At 41.4% G+C, this 19,631-nt stretch overlaps 1 protein-coding gene across 2 annotated transcripts in view; it reads right to left on the reverse strand.

Annotated features, from left to right (window-relative positions):
• CYFIP1 (cytoplasmic FMR1 interacting protein 1) overlaps positions 1 to 19,631 on the reverse strand; it is a 127,982-nt gene that overhangs the window by 26,464 nt on the left and 81,887 nt on the right. For both annotated transcript variants that reach the window (XM_047735369.1, XM_047735370.1), the window contains exons 17-23: positions 18,777 to 18,933; positions 17,482 to 17,578; positions 15,769 to 15,845; positions 15,555 to 15,663; positions 14,265 to 14,384; positions 11,950 to 12,149; positions 8,556 to 8,643 (exon numbers count right to left, since the gene is read on the reverse strand). In XM_047735369.1, the coding sequence (XP_047591325.1) occupies positions 8,556 to 8,643; positions 11,950 to 12,149; positions 14,265 to 14,384; positions 15,555 to 15,663; positions 15,769 to 15,845; positions 17,482 to 17,578; positions 18,777 to 18,933 (848 nt within the window). The remainder of the gene's footprint in view (positions 1 to 8,555; positions 8,644 to 11,949; positions 12,150 to 14,264; positions 14,385 to 15,554; positions 15,664 to 15,768; positions 15,846 to 17,481; positions 17,579 to 18,776; positions 18,934 to 19,631) is intronic.

Raw genomic sequence — 19,631 nt, forward strand, 5'->3', positions numbered from 1 at the left:
TCCAAAGAGGGCAAAGAAATAGGACCTTGCACTAGGAAGCTCACATAGAGAGGACTAATCTCCGTAACTTTTGGCTTTAAAAACCAGAGGAGCTGTATCAAAATTGAAAGCAAGCCAACACCAGTCATATTATAGTTAATTTTGTTATAGTTATAGTTAAATTTGCAAAATATAGTGATAAAGAAAAAATATCCTAAAAACAGCAAGACAAAGGAAGTCCCTAACTTACAAGGAAGACCCCATAAGGTTAGCAGCAAATCTCTTTGTAGAAATGTAGAAACCAGAAGGGACTGGCATGATAAATTCAATGTGCTGAGTGAGAAAAATCTGCAGCCAGGAATACTCTATCCAGCTAGGCTAGCATTCAGAATAGAAGGAGATGAAAGAGTTTCCCAGAAAACAAAAACTGAAGGAGTTCATGACCACTCACCCAGCCCTGAAAGAAATATTAAGAGAGATTCTGTGAGTGGAAGGAAAGACAAAAAAGCAACAAAGACGTTTGAAGCCAGCCTGGCTATGGTCAGAACACTCAGCAGGGCAGCATTATCCCCCACTCAGAGCAAAGTCTGTGACATGTGGCACAAATAGACCTGGGAAGAGTAGTGGACATAAGCTCTAGGGATAAAGGCATCTTCCCTTTAACCTCTCTAAATCTAGCCCTCCCTGACTTCAAAAACTGATACCTTGACTCAACAACTGCCAGAAACGTAGGAAAAACATCTTGGGTCTTCCTTTTCTGTCACCCTCCATCTTTAGGTCATAAGCAAGTCCCATCAAGTCCACTTCCAAAATATCCCCTGAACCCATCTACTTGTCTTCACTTCTGTCAATGCCACTTAGTCCAAAGCATTACCTCCTGCTTGGACTAAGGTCACATCTCTCCACCAGCCATCATTCTCCATTTGCCTCCTGAAAAACATCTTGGGTCTTCCTTTTCTGTCACCATTTGCCTCCTGAAAAACATCTTGGGTCTTCCTTTTCTGTCACCCTCCATCTTCAGTTCATAAGCAAGTCCCATCAAGTCCACTTCCAAAATATCCCCTGAACCCATCTACTTCTCTTCACTTCTGTCAATGCCACTTAGTCCAAAGCACTACCTCCTGCTTGGACTAAGGTCACATCTCTCCACCAGCTATCATTCTCCATTTGCCTCCTGCCCCCGGCCCTAAGCTGCCTGCCATAAACCGTTACCCACCCCATCTCCTGACAGAGCCTTGGCCCTCAGGCCCCCTGCAGGATTGGTTCCTCCTCAGCATCCAGACCTTGCCAGAGCAAGACCTCCAAAAACCAGCTTTGTCACAACATCCTAGGAGCACACCTTCTCATAAGGACATGCCCATCCCCCTTCCCAGGTACATGCAAAGCACGTGGTACCACCCAAATGCAGAAAACAGGGATAGCATCAATTTCAGCTTGTAATTCCACATATCCTTGCAAAACACAGGTGGCTTCTATTTCTGCCAACGCTTGTTTCCCCTTCATCCCAAATATATCCTCTACTTAACCCTCTGGCTTGTCCCACTAAGACATCTATCATTTTCTTCTTGGCTGACAGGTTGAAAACTTTAAATGCACACATTAGGGGCGCCTGGGTGGCTCAGTGGGTTAAGCCGCTGCCTTCGGCTCGGGTCATGATCTCAGGGTCCTGGGATCGAGTCCCGCATCGGGTTCTCTGCTCGGCAGAGATCCTGCTTCCCTCTCTCTCTCTGCCTGCCTCTCCATCTACTTGTGATCTCTCTCTGTCAAATAAATAAATAAAATCTTTAAAAAATAAATAAATAAATAAATAAATGCACACATTAGTTTGTAAAGTGTTGTGAGGTTGTGATTAAGACAGAAGCGGGCGGCTAAAGGGAGATGACATCACAAGCCTGGAGAAGTTGGAGGAGAGAAGAGTGAGCCAAGGACCTGTCTCTTCAAAGACCTGTCATAAGGGAAGACTGACATGTTGACACCCTCCTGAGAGCCACCACAAGAGACCTGAAGGTAGTCCTTTTATGTAATTATGTTAATAGGCTCATTTCTGCACCTTTGAGAATAATGTGCAGAAAATACAAAGAAGATCTGCTCAAACCTCAGTCCCTCAGAGCTTCAGAGCAGAATGAGCAGCAGCTGCTCAGTGTTAAAGGCTCAGAGGCCGCAGGGCCTAGTGTGTATAGCTGGGAAAGGGGGCGAGCCCCCACTTCCCTACACAGCCCACAGGCTGGGCCATGTGAAGACTGAGACCAAAACCAACATTGGAGGGATCAGCTTAAAATCCTAGTGAGAACAGTACAAACATATCACAGAGTTCAGAAAAGGAAAACCTTTCTCAGCCTTAGCCCTCCCAGAGATGCCACTGTTTAGCATTCCAATAATCTTTGCTCTGCATATATCTTTTTGTAATTAGGGTCATTCTATTTGGAGTATGATTTAAGTTAATAAAATACAGATCCCATAAGATGTCACAAGATTTAAGTAAGTATTTGTAATGAGTATATTGTATTCCACTGAACAACAAGGTATTCTAATATTCTTGATGGTTAGTTAGGCTGCTTCCATATTTTTTATCACAATGTTGTATGACCACCCCCATAACAGACCTTACTTTATACTTGTCTTATTCCTTAGCTGTCCAGGTTCCTACAAGTGAGAACATTTAAATATTTTTTCTTTTTTTAAAATTATTATTAATATATAATGTATTATTTGTTTCAGGGGGACATGTCTGTGATTCATCATATCTAACAAACAGTGCTCACGATAACACATACCCTACCCAATGTCCATCACCCCATCCCTCCCATACCCCTCCACTCCAGCAACCTCAGTTTGTTCCCTGAGATTATGAATCTCTTATGGTTTGTCTCCAGAGCTCTCTGGTTTCTTCTTCTTTCATTATTTTCCTCTCTTCCCATATAATCCTCTGCCTTGTTTCTCAAATTCTACATGGCAGTGAGATCATATGATAATTGTCTTTCTCTGATTCACTTATTTTGCTTAGCATAATACCATCTAATTCCATCCACATCACCACTGCAAATGACAAGATTTCATTTTTTGATGATGGCATAATATTCCACTGTATGTATGTGTGTGTGTGTGTATATAAATATATATACACATACATACCACGTCTTCATTATCCATTTATCTACTGATGGACATCTGGGCTCTTTCCATAGTTTCGCTATTATGGACAGTGCTGCTATAAAACATTGGGGTAAGCACCCAGCATTGCAATTGCTGGGTCATAGGGTAGTTCTGTTTTCAACTCTTTAAGGAATCTCCATATTATTTTCCAGAGTGGCTATACCATCTTGCATTCCCACCAACAGTGTAGGAGGGCTCCCCTTTCTCTCCATCCTTGCCAACATCTGTCATTTCCTAACTTGTTAATTTTAGCCATTCTGCCTGGTGTGAGGTGGTATCTCACTGAGGTTTTGATTTGTACTTCCCTGATGCCAAGTGATGTTGAGTACTTTTTCATGTGTCTGTTGGCCATTTGGATGTCTTCTTTGCCAAAATGTCTGTTCATGTCTTCTGCCCATTACTTGACTGGATTATTTGTTTGTTAGGTGTTGAGTTTGATAATTTCTTTTTAGATTTTTCCTTTATTTGATATGCCATTTGCAAATATCTTCTCTCATTGTATCAGTTGTCTTTTGGTTTTGTTGACTGTTTCCTTTGCTGTGCAGAAGCTTTTTATCTTGATGAAGTCCCAATAGTTCATTTTTGCCCTTGTTTCCCTTGCCTTTGGTGATGTGTCTAGGAAGAAGTTGCTGCGGTTGAGGTTGAAAAGGTTGCTGCCTGTGTTCTCCTTTAAGATTTTGATGGATTCCTAACTCACATCAACTTTGAGGTTATTTTTGTGTATGGAGTAAGAAAATGGTCCAGTTCCATTCTTCTGCATGTGGCTGTCCAATTTCCCCAACATCATTTGTTGAAGAGACCATCTTTTTTCCACTGGACATTCTTTCCTGCTTTCTTGAAGAATAGTTGACCACAGAGTTGAGGGTCCATTTCTGGGTTTTCTAATCTGGGTTTTCTGATCTGTGTGTTTGTTTTTGTGCTGGTACCATACAGTCTTAATGACTACAGCTTTGTAATAGAGCTTGAAGTCCGGAACTGTGATGCCACCAGCTTTGGTTTTCTTTTTCAACATTCCTCTGGCTATTCAGGGTCTTTCCTGGTTCTGTATAAATTTTGGGGCTATATGCTCCATTTCTGTGAAAAAAGTTGATTGTATTTTGATAGGGATTGCATTGAATTTGTAGACTGTTCTAGGTAGCACAGACATTTTCACAGTATTTGTTCTTCTAATCCATGAGCATGGAACGTTTTTCCATTTCTTCGTGTCTTCCTCAATAACTTTTATGAGTATTCTATAGTTTTCTGAGTACAGATCCTTTGTCTCTTTGGTTAGATTTGTTCCTAAGTATCTTGATGTTTTTGGTGCAACTGTAAATGGGATCGGCTCCTTAATTTCTATTTCTTCTGTCTCATTGTTGGTGTATAGAAATGCAATTGATTTCTGGCATTGATTTTATATCCTGCCATTTTACTGAATCCTTGTATGAGTTCTAACAGTTTTGGGGTGGAGTCTTTTGGGTTTTCCACATGAAGTATCATATCATCTGCAAAGAGTGAGAGTTTGACTTCTTTGCCGATTTGGATGCCTTTTGTTTATTTCTGTTGCGTTTAACTTCTAGTACTATGTTGAATAAGAGTGATGATGGTGTACAGTCTTGCTGAGTTCCTGACCTTAGGGGAAAAGCTCTCAGTTTTTACCCATTGAGAATGATATTCACTGTGGGTTGTTCATAAATGGTTTTTATGATATTGAGCTATGTACCCTCTACCCCTATACTGTGAAGTTTTAATCAATAAAGAACGCTGTACTTTGTCAAATGCTTTTTCCATATCTACTGAGAGTATCAAATGGTTCTTGTCCTTTCTTTTATTAATGTAGTGTATCACATTGATTGATTTGTGGATACTGAACCAACCTTGCAGCCCAGGAATAAATCCCACTTGGTCGAGGTGAACAATCCTTTTAATGTACTGTTGGATCATACTGGCTAGTATTTTAGTGAGAATTTTTGCATCCATGTTCATCAGGGATATTGGTCTGTAATTCTCCTTTTTGGTGGGGTCTTTGTCTGGTTTTGGATCAAGGTAATGCTGGCCTCATAAAATGAGTTTGGAAGTTTTCCTTCCATTTTTACTTTTTGGAACAGTTTCAGGAGAATAGGTATTCATTCTTTTTTTAAATGTTTGGTAGGGGGCGCCTGGGTGGCTCAGTGGGTTAAAGCCTCTGCCTTCAGCTCAGGTCATGATCCCAGGGTCCTGGGATCGAGCCCCACATTGGGCTCTCTGCTTGGCGGGGAGCCTGCTTCCTCCTCTCTCTCTGCCTGCCTCTCTGCCTAGTTGTGATCTCTGTCTGTCAAATAAATAACTAAATAAAATCTTTAAATGTTTGGTAGAATTCCCCTGGGAAGCCAACTGGCCCTGGGCTCCTGTTTGTTGGAAGACTTTTGATTATTGCTTCAATTTCCTTGCTGATTATAGGTTTGTTTAGGTTTTCAGTTTCTTCCTGATTCAGTTTTGGTAGTTTATACATCTCTAGGAAAGCATTCATTTCTTCCGGATTGTCTAATTTCTTGGCATACAGTAGCTCATATGTTATTATAATTGTTTGTATTTCTTCAGTGTTAGTTGTGATATCTCCTCTTTCACTCATGATTTTATTTATTTAGGTCCTTTCTCTTTTCTTTTTGGTAAGTCTGGCCAGGGGGTTATCAATCATATTAATTCTTTCAGCTCCTGGTTTTGTTTATCTGTTCTATTGTTCTTTTCATTTCTATTTCATTGATTTTGACTCTGATCTTTATTACTCTTCTCCTGCTGGGTTTCAGCTTCATTGGCTGTTCTTTCTCTAGCTCCTTTAGGCATAACATTAGGTTGTGTATTTGAGACTTCTTTTGTTTCTTGAGAAAGGCTTGTATTGCTTATATAATTCCCTCTTAGGACTGCCTTTCCTGCATCCCAAGATTTTGAACAGTTGTGTTTTCATTTTCATTAATTTTTAAATTCTCCTTTGATTTCCTGGTTGATCCATTCATTTTTTAGTAAGATGCCCTTTAGGATCCATGTATTTGAGTTCTTTCCAACTTTCTTCTTGTGATTAAGTTCCAGTTTCAAAGAACTGTGGTCTGAAAATATGCAGGGAGTGATCCCAATCTTTTGGTACTGGTTGAGACCTGATTTGTGATATTGTATGTTAATATTTTGGAGAATGTCCCATATGCACTCAAGAACAATGTGTATTCTGCAGCTTTGGGATGGAAAGTTCTGGATATATCTGTGAAGTTGTTCTGGTCCAGTGTGTCATTTAAAGCCCTTATTTCAGGGCGCCTGGGTGGCTCAGTGGATTAAAGCCTCTGCCTTTGGCTCAGGTCATGTTCCCAGTGTCCTGGGATCGAGCCCCGCATCGGGCTCTCTGCTCAGCGGGAGCCTGCTTCCTCCTCTCTCTCTCTCTCTGCCTGCCTCTCTGCCTACTTGTGATCTCTGTCAAATAAAATAAAATAAAGTAAAATAAAATAAAGCCCTAATTTCCTTGTTGATCTTTTGGTTAGATGATCTGTCCATTTCAATGAGAGGGTGTTAAAGTCCCCTACTATTATTGTAAAATTGTTGATGTTTCTTTGATTTTGTTATTAATTAGCTTATATAATTGGCTGCTCCCATGTTAGGGGTATAAATATTTACAACTGTTAGATACTCTTGTTGGACAGACCCTTTAAGTATATTATAGCATCCTTCCTCATCTCTTATTACAATGTTTGGCTTAAAATCTAATTTGTCTGATACAAGGATTGCCACCCCAGCTTTCTTTTGATGTCCATTAGCATGATAAATGTTTTTCACCCCCTCACATTAAATCTGGAGGTGTCTTTGGGTCTAAAATGAGTCTATTGCAGACAACATAAAGGTGGGTCTTGTTTTTTTATTCAATCCGATACCCTGTGTCTTTTGACTGGGGCATTTTAGCCTATTTATATTCAGCATAACTGCTGAAACATAGGAATTTAGTGCCATTGTATTATCTGTAAGGTAACTGTTAGTGTGTATTGTCTCTGTTCCTTTCTGGTCTATGTTACTTTTGGGCTCTGACTTTGATTAGAGAACCCCTTTCAATATTTTTTGCAGGATTGGTTTGATGACTGCAAATTCTCTTAGTTTTTGTTTGTCCTGGAAGCTTTTTATCTCTCTTTCTATCTTCATTGACAGGCTAGCTGGATAAAGTATTCTTGGCTGCATATTTTTCTTGTTTAGTACCCTGAGAACATTTAAATATTAGAAATATTTCAGGTGATCCCCTAGAATCATACAGTCCCATGTGCACTCATTTTTCTTCAACTACTGGTGAGGCTAGATACCTATTTCTATTTTTTTTTTTAAAGATTTTATTTATTTACTTGACAGACAGAGATCACGGGTAGACAGAGAGGCAGCCAGAGAGAGAGGAAGGGAAGCAGGCTCCCTGCTGAGCAGAGAGCCCGATGCGGGGCTCAATCCCAGGACCCTGGGACCATGACCTGAGCCGAAGGCAGAGGCTTTAACCCACTGAGCCACCCAAGCACCCCTCTATTTCTTTTCTTTTTTTTTTTTTTTTTTTAAAGATTTTATTTATTTATTTGACAGAGAGAGATCACAAGTAGACAGAGAGGCAGGCAGAGGGGGGGGGGGGAAGCAGGCTCCCTGCTGAGCAGAGAGCCCGATGCGGGGCTCGATCCCAGAACCCTGAGATCATGACCTGAGCCGAAGGCAGCGGCTTAACCCACTGAGCCACCCAGGCGCCCCAGCACCCCTCTATTTCTATTTTTTACTACATTTTTGGGAAATGCCTGCTCATCACTTGTTTCCTTTTTACTAGAGTGTTTATTTCTTATGAAAGTGTAAGAGTGCTTTAAACATTAACAATACTATTCTTTAGTAATACTCTCAACTTGTTGCAAATCCAGCCACCCTCAGCCTGGACATTTATCTCACCTTACTAGACAGACAGCAGGTGTTCTGTGACTTCTGTCTGCTTGCCTATGGTTTCTGGATATCAATTCTCTTCTGCATGCTCCTTCCCACCTCACCCCTCCTTTCGTGGCATCACACCTGGACAAGATATTCTGGCCCCTCTATCAAAGATGAGCCTCTGAGCCTATTACACACCCTTTCCTTGTTTGATATTTTTAAACCTTTAACTATGCTGACAGTCTCACTTATTTTAGGGCCAGGAATGAGGCCAGGCCTAGCCTGATACCCAACACATGGTCAGAGGGCTGTCCCAACACTACATTCCTTTTTTAGAAGTTGCTAATAGAAGAAGACAATAACATTTCAAACATAAATATATATGATATTTATATATAAATATATATATATAACATAAATATATATGATAAATATATCATAAGTGATATATTTAAATCATTACAACTCACCTGATTTAAACTAAACTTGAAAATATGCTTCATTGTGAACTTAAAAAATCATAACACAAACACAAAAGAACCTACTTTTGATCCATGCAAATACTGGGGTTGTGCATTAGGCTGTTTATCTCTTTGAAATTCTTGAGAAAATGGTAATACTGTCCGAACAAATCTAAACAAAAAGGATAAAAAGAAAAAAGAAAAGAAATTTAATGGTAGTTCTTTAAAATTCAGAACTTTTCCATTATCAATCAGTTACATCTTCTCCCAGTTAACTGATCTAATCATCACATAGGAAAATTCTAAGAAATCAAATACCATGAGATATAAACACTCCCAAGTATAATACAAGTATCCAGAGTTCATCAAAATAGGAGTGGGAAGGCAGATACAGTCAGTCATGTCCAGTTACTGAAATCACTAGTTACAAGCTATAACCACACTCACAAAACCATGAGACTGTGGCTTAATAAAGGATTAGGAGACACTGAAAATCAAATGCTTGGATTTTAAAGCAAACCTGTCAAATATGGCTGACTTTCAAATCAGAAGGGTTCATTTAAACATATGAAACTTTTTTTTTTAAAGATTTTACTTATTCATTTGACAGAGAGAGCAAAAGTAGGGAGGAGGGGCAGAAGAAGTATGCTCCCCACGGAGCAAGGATCCCAATGTGGGGCTTGATCCCAGAACCCCAGGATCATGACCTGAGTGGAAGGCAGATAGATACTTAACTGACTGAGCCACCCCAGTGCCCCTAAAATATAAAACTTTTATAAAGAAGCATCGTTAAGAAAAATATATGGATTTGCTAATTATTAAATTCAAAGAATCTAATTGACACATATTACACTTCAATAAATAAAGAGGGACCTAACTGGCAAAATATCACCAGTGCATGAAATGAACATGAACATCTGAGGGGAGGCCAGTGGCCCGTAGCAACAAGTGTCTGGATTTTGTTATTATCCTTTAAAGTGCTGAGTTATTTTGGGCAGGCTGTTAACTGATTTCAAGTCAGCTGGAACCTTTCATAATTAGGGTGGCACCTGAGGAATAATATTAAGGCAGGGCCTCTGGCAATTCTGTTGAATGTGTAGGTACTCAGGGAGGTTTCCCCATTCTTGCTGGTAGGGCATCAAATGGCTCCTAACTCTATGTCAGCTCTGGGAATTATTTGGCTCACAGCTCCCAAAAAGTTGCTCTTTGACTACCCTTGTGGAGTTCCACCCAATGCACACACAGTTTAATATTCAAGCAAAGAGTAAAGGGCCCCTAACTTGGTCTCAGGAGCTATTTCACTATGTAGCTCTCTCCTCTCCCATACTGCAGATCTGCCATGCAAATCCCAGCTGCTCCAGCTTCCTCAATTTTGAATCTGCCTCCTCCACCAAACAAGACTTCCAAGCTGTATTTGGGATATCCCCCTTCACAATGAGGCCCAGAAAGTGCTTCCAGGCAGAAAGCAGGGAAGTCAGAGGGCTCACCGCCTTTGTTTCCTTTCCCTCAAGGAAACGCAAAGTCTGAGAACAGTGGTTTCATAAATTTTGTCTAATTTTTCACTTGTTTAAGGCAAAAGAGTAAATCCAAACCCTGTTACTCCATTATTCCAAACAACTTTGAAACACCATATATATTTATGCACATATATGTTCTCAATGTAAAGACAAAAACACTGGAAACAAATATTGAATGCCAGTTAGTAGGCTTGTGTTTCATGGTAGGAAGGATCAGTAATTTTGAAACTATTTTCTGCATTTTCTAGAACTGAGCAAGTGAGTTAATATACCAAGAATAATGAAACAGGATTCCCAGTGTAGAAGGGAGTTACAAAAATGGAAAGGGAGGGAGAAAACAAGAATAAGACCCCCCAGGGCTGAACTGGAACTGAGGATACCAGTGTGGATTCGTAGATAAAATATGTAGACAGCTACAGAGAAGCCGTGCATACACATGCTTCATGGGTTTGTATACCCAGAAAGATAATTTGGAGTCTTAACTACCAGTACCTCAGAATGTGATCTTATTCAGAAATCGGGACATTGCAGATGTAATTAGTTAAGATGAGGTCATACTGAGGTACAGCAGGCCCTTAATGAATCAATATGACTCAGGTCCTTCTAAGAGGGAAAACACCACATGTCTAAAGAGGCAGAGACTGGAATGATACAGCTACACACTAACAAAGGCCAAAAATTGCTGGCCACCACCTGAAGTTGGGAAGAGGCAAGAGAAGATTCTACCCAGAGTCTTGGAGGAAGCAGCACAGCCATGCTGACACACTGATTTTGGACATTTAGCCTCCAGAACTATGAGAAAAGAAATTTTTGTTGTTTGAAGCCCCATGGTTTGTGATAATTTGTCAGAGAACCCTAATACGATACATAGTCAGGGAACTTCCCAACTCTGAACATCAAAAGGGTCTAGAAACAATGACATACCACTAACAATGATCACACCCAGGCTTACTTTTTAATATTAAGCCTAGTTCTAAAATATTCTCCACTAGAAGGAATTCTGTGGAAGTGACAAGTTGCAATGATAGGGCCTGAGAAGTACAAGATAAACATGGAACTTCTTGAGGTACAAGAAGTGCTTCAAAATGATGGGGATAGGGGTGCCTGGGTGGCTCCATGGGTTAAAGCCTCTGCCTTCAGCTCAGGTCATGATCTCAGGGTCCTGGGATTGGGCCCCATATTGGGCTCTCTGCTCAGCGGGGAGCCTGCTTCCTCCTCTTTCTCTGCCTGCCTCCCTTCCTACTTGTGATCTCTGTCTGTAAATAAATAAATTAAATCTTTAAAAAAAAAATGATGGGGATAGCTAATAGGACACAAAAATGACAATGATTTTTAACACACACAGGCACACACACACATACACACACATCCCCAGCATGTGCTCACAGGGAGCAGAAGCTAAGGGCACATGGAACAAACCTCAAATAGGCGGCTACCCAGTGCACAGAGGCCAAGACAGGGCTATTCCAGGATTTGGACCGTTATCATGAGGCTGAATCACATGAAACTGCTGCTGTCAACCATGCCACTCACCTCACTGGCCACTGTGTTGTTCAACATAGTAGCAAAGCATTGGTGGGTGAGAGGGTGGCTAACTGACATATCTTTATATACCCCAACATCCCAGAATGGATGAAAAATAGAGTCAGTGACTACTTCCCAACATCAGGTACAGAACTGGTAACTGCTGTCCACATGCACCTTGAGATCAAGCCCTGAGCTACAAGCAAGTGCCCCAGACGGGAACTCCAGCCTGCTGTGCAGTCTCCACATGGAAAGCTGTAAGACATGCCCAGGACTACACTTGTAAAAAGAGGAGACTGAAAGGGCCTGAATACATGGACATGAGAAATGATAGGGGACGGTGGAGGGGACAGCAACCTAGTGAATAACGTAGAGGCCCTGAGATCATCCCATTTAGGAACCCTTTAGCAAGGACATCCATGAGGTGGCATGCTCACCGGTTGGTGGAGCCATTGTAGCAGTAGTTGGGCAGGAAGTCATAGTTGAGCTCCCAGAAGACATGGAGGGTGATTCTCCCATAGGGCGCGGACACATTGTGGTTGGCCTCCCGGAACATGGCATCAAAGCTGTCCAGTGTCAGGTACTTGCTTAGCAGCTTGTGGGTCATGCGGTTGATTTCCAAAAGGCCATCCAACTCCTACAGGACCACAAAGACGGGGTGTGAGGACAGAAATGGGCCCAGCACAGTGGCCTTGATTCCCTGCAAGGGCAGTGCCATGGCTGGGGGCAGAGCAGAATGGGCAGAAGACAGCAGGACACACGGAGGTGAGGCTGGTGAGCAAGGCGAAGAATACACACAGTGGGGGTCTAGTAGCCTGAAGGAGCTTGCTTCTTACACTTAAATTCATTATGTCCTCTCCACTGCCTCTGAAACATACCTTTTTACTGTGGTCACACCCACAGAGTCATCATTCTTTCTCCACTGACGTCATTTCTGCATTGTACCCTGCAGGCCTCCAACCACCCACAGGGTACAGACCACTGGGATGTGTCCACCCCCACCCTTGCTGGAGCACTGAGTCCTCAGGCATTAGCCTGAGTCAGCCTAACGTGCCTGGAATTACTCAAAAGCACAGCTGTGTAGCAGAGTCAGCAAGCACATTCACAGATGGCCTTCCAAGCTTTCCTAGTTTGCTCATAAGCACGCCTAGGTCTGTACTATCCACTCCAGCAGCCATGGGCCACAGATGGCAATGAGAATGTGGCTGGTCCAAACGGAGGTACACTGTGCATGTGAGTTACACACCAGATTTTAAAAATCAAGTATGAAGATAAAGAATGTAAGATATCCATGTCAATAATATTTTAATTCTGTGGAAGAATATGAGGAGCACAGCTCATCCTATGTGGATTTTGAGTTTGTCGTGCCTACTGCTCACCGAAGCCTCTCTTGGTCTACCCAGAACTGCATCTCTAGAAATGAACAATCTTCCCTGAGTTCTTGCATCTTTACCACACTTGCCTGCAGGCTTCATTCCTGGGAAACCTATTTGGCTTTGCATGAAATCCTTAATTCATACTTCCTTTCCTTGGCTTTTGGCAGGAATTGCTAGGGGCAAAGCCCTGAGGACAAATTTTCTTTCTCTCATCACTCTGCTCAGATATCCAGAGGATTTTTTCTTTTCCTTTAAAGTCTAATACTTTTACTGCAATATTCCTTAGTGTTGGCCACTTTAAGTCAGTTTTCCCAGGCACATGCCATAAGCTTTTAATATGTATTTTATAGCATGTCTTAATTTTGTTGATATATACATTTTTTTCATTCAAATTTTAGGTAGTTAACATACAGTGCAATATTGGCTTCTGGAGTAGAATTCAGTGATTCATCACCTACATTCAACACCCAGTGCTCATCCTAACAAGGGTCCTCTTTAATACCCAACACCTATCTAGCCCAACCCCACCCACCTCCCTCCATTAACCCTCAGTTTGTTCTCTATCGTTGAGGCTCTTATGGTTTGTTTCCCTCTCTCCTTTTTTCTTTGCCCCTTTCCCATATGTTCATCTGTTTTCTGCTTTAAATTCCACATAGGAGTCAGATCATGTGGCATTTGTCTTTCTCTGAGTTACTTCACTTAGCATAATATACTCTAGCTCCATCCACATCGCTGCAAATGACATGATTTCCCATTTCTTTGATGGCTGAGTAATATTCCATTGTGTATACAGACCACATCTTCTTTATCCATATTCCATCAGTCAATGGACACTTGAGCTCTCTCCATAGTTTGGCTATTGTTGATAATAGCACAAGTCTTAAATTCTATCAATGTTTTCTTGAAATACAACTTTTAATATTTATTCCATCCTGTTGCTTTGGTTTTTCTTTATAATATGTGTGTTCCCTATATGTATGTTAGATCTTCATTACTATTATTATATTGTTATTATTTATTATGTACAATATAGAACATATTATATATATTATATATTATTATATCTTCTGTATCATTTTTTTCAAATACTTTTTCTGTGTTCACTTCTTTTTCATTTTTAAAATTTTTCTTCTTTCATTCTCTTGCCATAGTTACATGTAACTTACTCAGGGTTAGGATTACTTGTTCTTTGAAGTCAATTTAGAATTGTGACTACTAAGAGCAGACACTAAAAAAGCGATTGGATAGGTCATGCTTGATCAGTGCATACCTTCTGATTCCTATGCAAAAACTAAGGACAAATTTAAAATTAGCTCCAATCCTTGTAACTAGTTTTCCACAAATCTGCTGAACCGGACAAAAGGGAGCACACTTACAACTATTGATGTCAAGTCTTCACTTTCAAATCGTCCAATAGCCAGTTCCAGAGACTTATACATGGCTGCTGAGACACGCTGAGTAATCAGGCGATTAAGGTCAATGGATCTTCCTAGGAGCTGGAAGATGGAAAAGGGGAAAAAAAAACCTAACAATAAAAAACAAACAAGGGCACCTGGGTGGCTCAGTTGGTTAAGTGTCTGCCTTCGGCTCAGGTCACAATCCCAGAGTTCTGAGATTGAATCCCATGTTGGGCTCCCTGCTCACAGGGAGTTTGCTCCTCTGTCCCTCTCCTTGCTCCTGCTCTCTCTCTCAAATAAATAAATAAAATTAAAAAAAAAAAAAAACAAAAAACCCAAGAAACAAAAAACGTATATATTCTCTCAGAATCCAATTCTAAGACAAAGAGCAAACAAACAATATACAAAATGTAGACATTTTAGATCAAATGACATATACAGATGTCATGATCAAATACCCTACCTTCCTGGTGCTGAAATTCTGCAAGTCAAAACCATAAAGGACTTTTGTATTATCATCCTTTGCATTGAACTTACACTTATGTCATGGACAGAAACCCTAAGTTTCACCAAACACCCTGGAGACCCTGGGCTTGCAGTGAGGACACCCTCATGCTGCTGTTCAGGACCATCTGCCAGCACGCAGAAGCCTGAGCCTACAGAAACTCTGCAGTGGTACAATGAGTAGGAGAAAATTATTCCTATTTCAGAGTCCTAACAATGTATCTGTGCCTCAGTATCATTTCAGTAACAAAAGTATGGACAAAATCCTGGTGCAAATGTCTCAAAATGTGAATGGTGATTATCTGCAGAATTAAATGGAATTTTCCCTACAGTTTTCTGTAGTTTCCCAATTTATGACACATATACACACACACATATTTGTAAGGAAACAAAAAATAAGAACTGTATTTTTTATTCTCTGTGCTGGCCAAGAAAAAGCTCCTCTTCAACACGCAGCTGACAAGTGTTTCTCACCTTCATTCTTTTTTAAAAAGTTCTAACTTTTGGGCTCTTGGAGAGGACCCAAGCCCTCTGGGGCCATGCCTTCCCCCTGGGAGCCAGAGCAGAGCAGGGTACAGAGTGTTGCAAGCCTTCCCTTGGGTTTCAGGGTATCCAAAAGAAACTGCCTTTAAAATCTCTTTATAAGGATGTAGCCACAGTCACAGAACATACTGACATCTAGTAAAACTCAGTCAGCTCTAAGAAAACCTCACCATTCCAATGCCAGCTCCACCCCCAACCATGACCCAGAAAGGTCTGACTCACCTGCACATGCCTCTGCTTAAGTAGGGTCTCATAGCGGTTAGACGGTGGGAGATGGATTGTTGCCCCCTGATTCTTGCATTCTGATCGTAAACGTTTATCAAGAAGCAAACTAGTATGGAAGAAGAGAAGACATTTCTCATATTCTGTGAATTTTAATGGAAATGTCAGATCAAGTTACCCTAGATTTCATGTCCAAATCATAAACCATACTCACCTTCCTGCCATAACCTTATAATATGCAAATATCTGGTCTGCCAGCTTATAAACAAATTGGTCAAAGCACAGATTCACCTGAAGAAAAAGAAAGCATATATTACAGTTTTGTTTCTTAAAGATCAAACAAGACAACTTAAAAAAAAACAAAAAACAAAACTTTTGATCCAGCAAATTCCATTTCTAGGTATTTAACCAGAATCACTGAAAATACTAACTTGAAAAGATATATGCACCCCCATGTTTACAGCATCATTTACAATAGTCAAGACATGGAAGCAGCCTAAGTGTCCACTGATGGATGAACACATACAGAATTGTCTCTCTGTCTGTCTCTCTCTCTCCCTCTCTCTCACACACACACACACACACACACACACAGGAATGCTCTTCAGTCATAAAAAAGGAAATCCTGCCATTTGCAACTATATGGATGGACCCTGAGGACATTACATTCATTGAACTAAGTCAAAGACAAATACTGTATAATCTCAATTATATGTGGAATCCTAAAAACAAAGAAAGAAAGAAATGAATGCATAGAGAACAGACTGGTGGTTCCAGAGGTAGAGATGAGCAAAATGGATAAAAGTGGTCAAAAGGTACAAACTTCCAGTTAAAAAATGAGTAAGTTCTGGGAATATAAAGTTAAAAGCAACATTTCTGTTAAGGCAGTTAACAAAGGCTCTTTTATTAGAAAAGAAAAACAGGAAACAACCTCATTGTCCAAAAAAAAACAGATTAAATATTTCACAGTGTGGCCAGGAGTGACCACTACACAGCCACTGAAAATTGTATCAGAACATCTCTTACTAATGGAGAAAAATGCTCCCTGACTCTTAAAGGCAAAGGAATATGAAAAAGTCTCCCTTCATCATGTGCTCCCACTGGCTAATGTGCACTGGATTTGGGTTCTGCTCCTGCCACCAGACTGTGTATCCCAGGAACTGCATGTGGCCTCCCCTGGAACATGGCTGACTGCTCTGGGCACTGGGTCAGGGAGGAGACATAGGATAGACACAGCCTTGTGACTCTACCCCCAAAACTGAATTTTCCTTGCAAATGGAGATAGCCTCTCCAAGCAGAACTCTGATAAGGATACCACGTACTCAAAGGGAAACCAACTCCAGGATCTGCAGGTCTCTGCTATATGCCCACCCTACATGGCCCAGGAGCCTATGACATCTCCCTGAAGAAGCACTTTCTAGTATCTCTGTGAGGAGGCAGAGAAGGACATCTAGATGCACAATGCAATTTGTTGAGGTTAAATGCTCTTAAATCTTAATGTACAAAATAAGATTTATCTCCTTAGCTGCATAATAATTCCACTTGTAGGAATGTGTCCTCAAAAAATAATTGAAAACAGCTAAAAAATTAGGTGCAAGCAAGTTCTTCAAAGCATTACTTACAATACACAAAAATAAAAAGCTAAAATGAAAGAAATAAAATAGGGGTTGGCTTAAACTGTGTTCATAAAAGACAGGTGAGGATACAGAGGTGCTTATGACATGTAGTCAAGTATTACGTTGTAAGACCCCAATAACACATGTGTAGATGCAGAGAGAAAAATACAGATAGAAGGATTTACTCCAAAATGTTTTTTCAGAAGTTCATTCTATTGTTCAGATCTCCTTGTATTATAAAGAAAATTTGCTTCCTTTAATACTCAGAGAAAAGGGAAATTAAAGTTTGTTGAAAGTGCCTGCGCCTTCACCTCTGCCTCAATTTCGTCGTAGAGAAACTGCTTGTTGAACCTGGTGAGGGCATAGTGTGCGCTGTCATTGTACAGGTCCAAGGAGTAGAGGACGTACCTGCAGAGGGGGCAAATGGTCAGCCCAGCCTTCCACATAGGGCCCCTCAGCTCTCACATCCCACACTCCAGATGAAATTTAACATTCATTGTTGACCTCTCACATGAGGAAAAAGAATCTCTTACTTTGGACACCAAATGGGGTTCCTATCAAGGACCCTAATGGACCAAGGCAGATGATCCCACAAATGGGACGCATTTACTTAGGCCATGCCCAGACCCCTGGAGGGTTCACAAGGGCCTCCTGTAATGGCATCTTCTCACTTATGTATGTTTCAAAAACTTTCACCACAGAATACAGTATTTTTTATAATCACAAAAACAAGTTATTTTCTTATTTCTAAGAATAAACTGTCGAACTTAGTAAGAAAAACATATGAAGATCCTGGGTCCAGAGCTGACCACCATCATGTCCAGCATGGCCAAAAGCCCCTCTCCCCTACCTAGCCCCGTATCTGGACAAAAGGCAGCAGCCAGCAGACTCCAGTAAGTAAGGTCCCTCTGAGGGTGCAAGACCACTTCGACTTCACAGCAGGAAGGCTGTGTAAGGAGTGGGGCCAAGCTAAACTCCAAAGACACAACACAGAGGCATGCCAAGGCCTTTGTGTTAGATCTCCATGCTCCTCCTCCCCTCTCTGGTACTGCTGAATGGATGTTACGGCCACTCCAGAGAAAAGAGAAGGCCATCCTCCTGGCCACATTAAGAACTGACGTGCATGGGAAAAGACGAGGTGCCATATAATTACTCTCTTTGCTGAAGAACCTGCTGGGTCAGTTCCCAGGCTGTTCATAAGACATCTCCCTTTCCTATTACTTTACCTTCGTGGACCTTCTATTTTGAAAGTCTCCAACCCCGTACCCTGGCCTTGAGCCCTGACCTCAAAAGAATGCTATTCAATTAACACTTTCTCTCCCAAATTCATCTGGCTCAGAGGCTATGCCACATGAGAGGCCAGGCCACCTCAACTCTTGCTGACAGAGTCTCACCTGACATTGTGGGACTTACTGACTCTTGCTGCCTGAGTTCTTGATTTTAGTCTAAAGCAAGAAGCCCGTTACCTGTATTAATCTCTGAAGTATGACAACTTCAAATGAAGTGCTGAAAACAGCCCAGCCCCCTCCTCCATCTCCCAGCTCCCAAATGCCACCAAGGACCCTGGTCATCACAAAGAACTAAGACATGCCCAGAGGGTACTCACTCCATCATTGACGCCTCCTTGGTCTCCAGGATGTGGTCCGTCAGGATCCAGGGCATGGACATCTCGATGGGGAACTGGATCCTCCTGCCCATTGTCAGTTCCAGAAAGAACTCTCGGAACCACAACTGTGAAAGGTCACAGCACTGCTGGAGTGTTTCTTGAAGGATTCAAATGATACCATATTAATCTTCTGCAAGCAGAAGGAAGTCGGCAGAACGATCTAGGACAGGGAGGGGCATGTGCAAGGTCCGGCTCCTTCAATCTCAGCCCTGAGCCATGCGGGAGTAGATGTGAGCAGGGAGGGGTTACACAGCATCTCACACTAGAGATGAGACATGAGACATGATGTGGCTGCAAGCAAAGCCACCCTAGACTGTGCACATTCTCGGTCATAAAAAGGGCAGAGTCAGCATCTGGCCCCTGCTGGTCCGGCATGGACAACACCACCCATCAATGGGAACTTGTCAACCCTGTGAGCTTCTCTGAGGGACTGGGAGGGGAGGAAAATGTCCTTTTTAAAAGGAGAAATAAAAACCACATTATTTTATTTTACTTAGGATAAAGATATAGCATTACATGCATATTCAGTTCAAGTTTATCTAATGTAAAATAGAAACAAATGAAAAAAAATGTGCCCATCATTTGACAAGTGAACAACAAAAGCTTTGGTCTTTAAACCTGCAGCACTCACAGCCAAGATAGAGGCTTCCTGCTCTGAGCAAGCTGCTGCATGTGCACCAGAGTAAACATGGACTCCACAATGACAAAGGGTATCCACCCAGTGTCCTGCTCAATGTGACTGCCACCTTCCACATGTCACTACTCATGGGGACTGTTTCTGATATTTATCACTAT

This window comes from Lutra lutra, chromosome 7 (assembly GCF_902655055.1).
Source record: "Lutra lutra chromosome 7, mLutLut1.2, whole genome shotgun sequence".
Classification (NCBI taxonomy): Eukaryota; Metazoa; Chordata; class Mammalia; order Carnivora; family Mustelidae; genus Lutra; species Lutra lutra.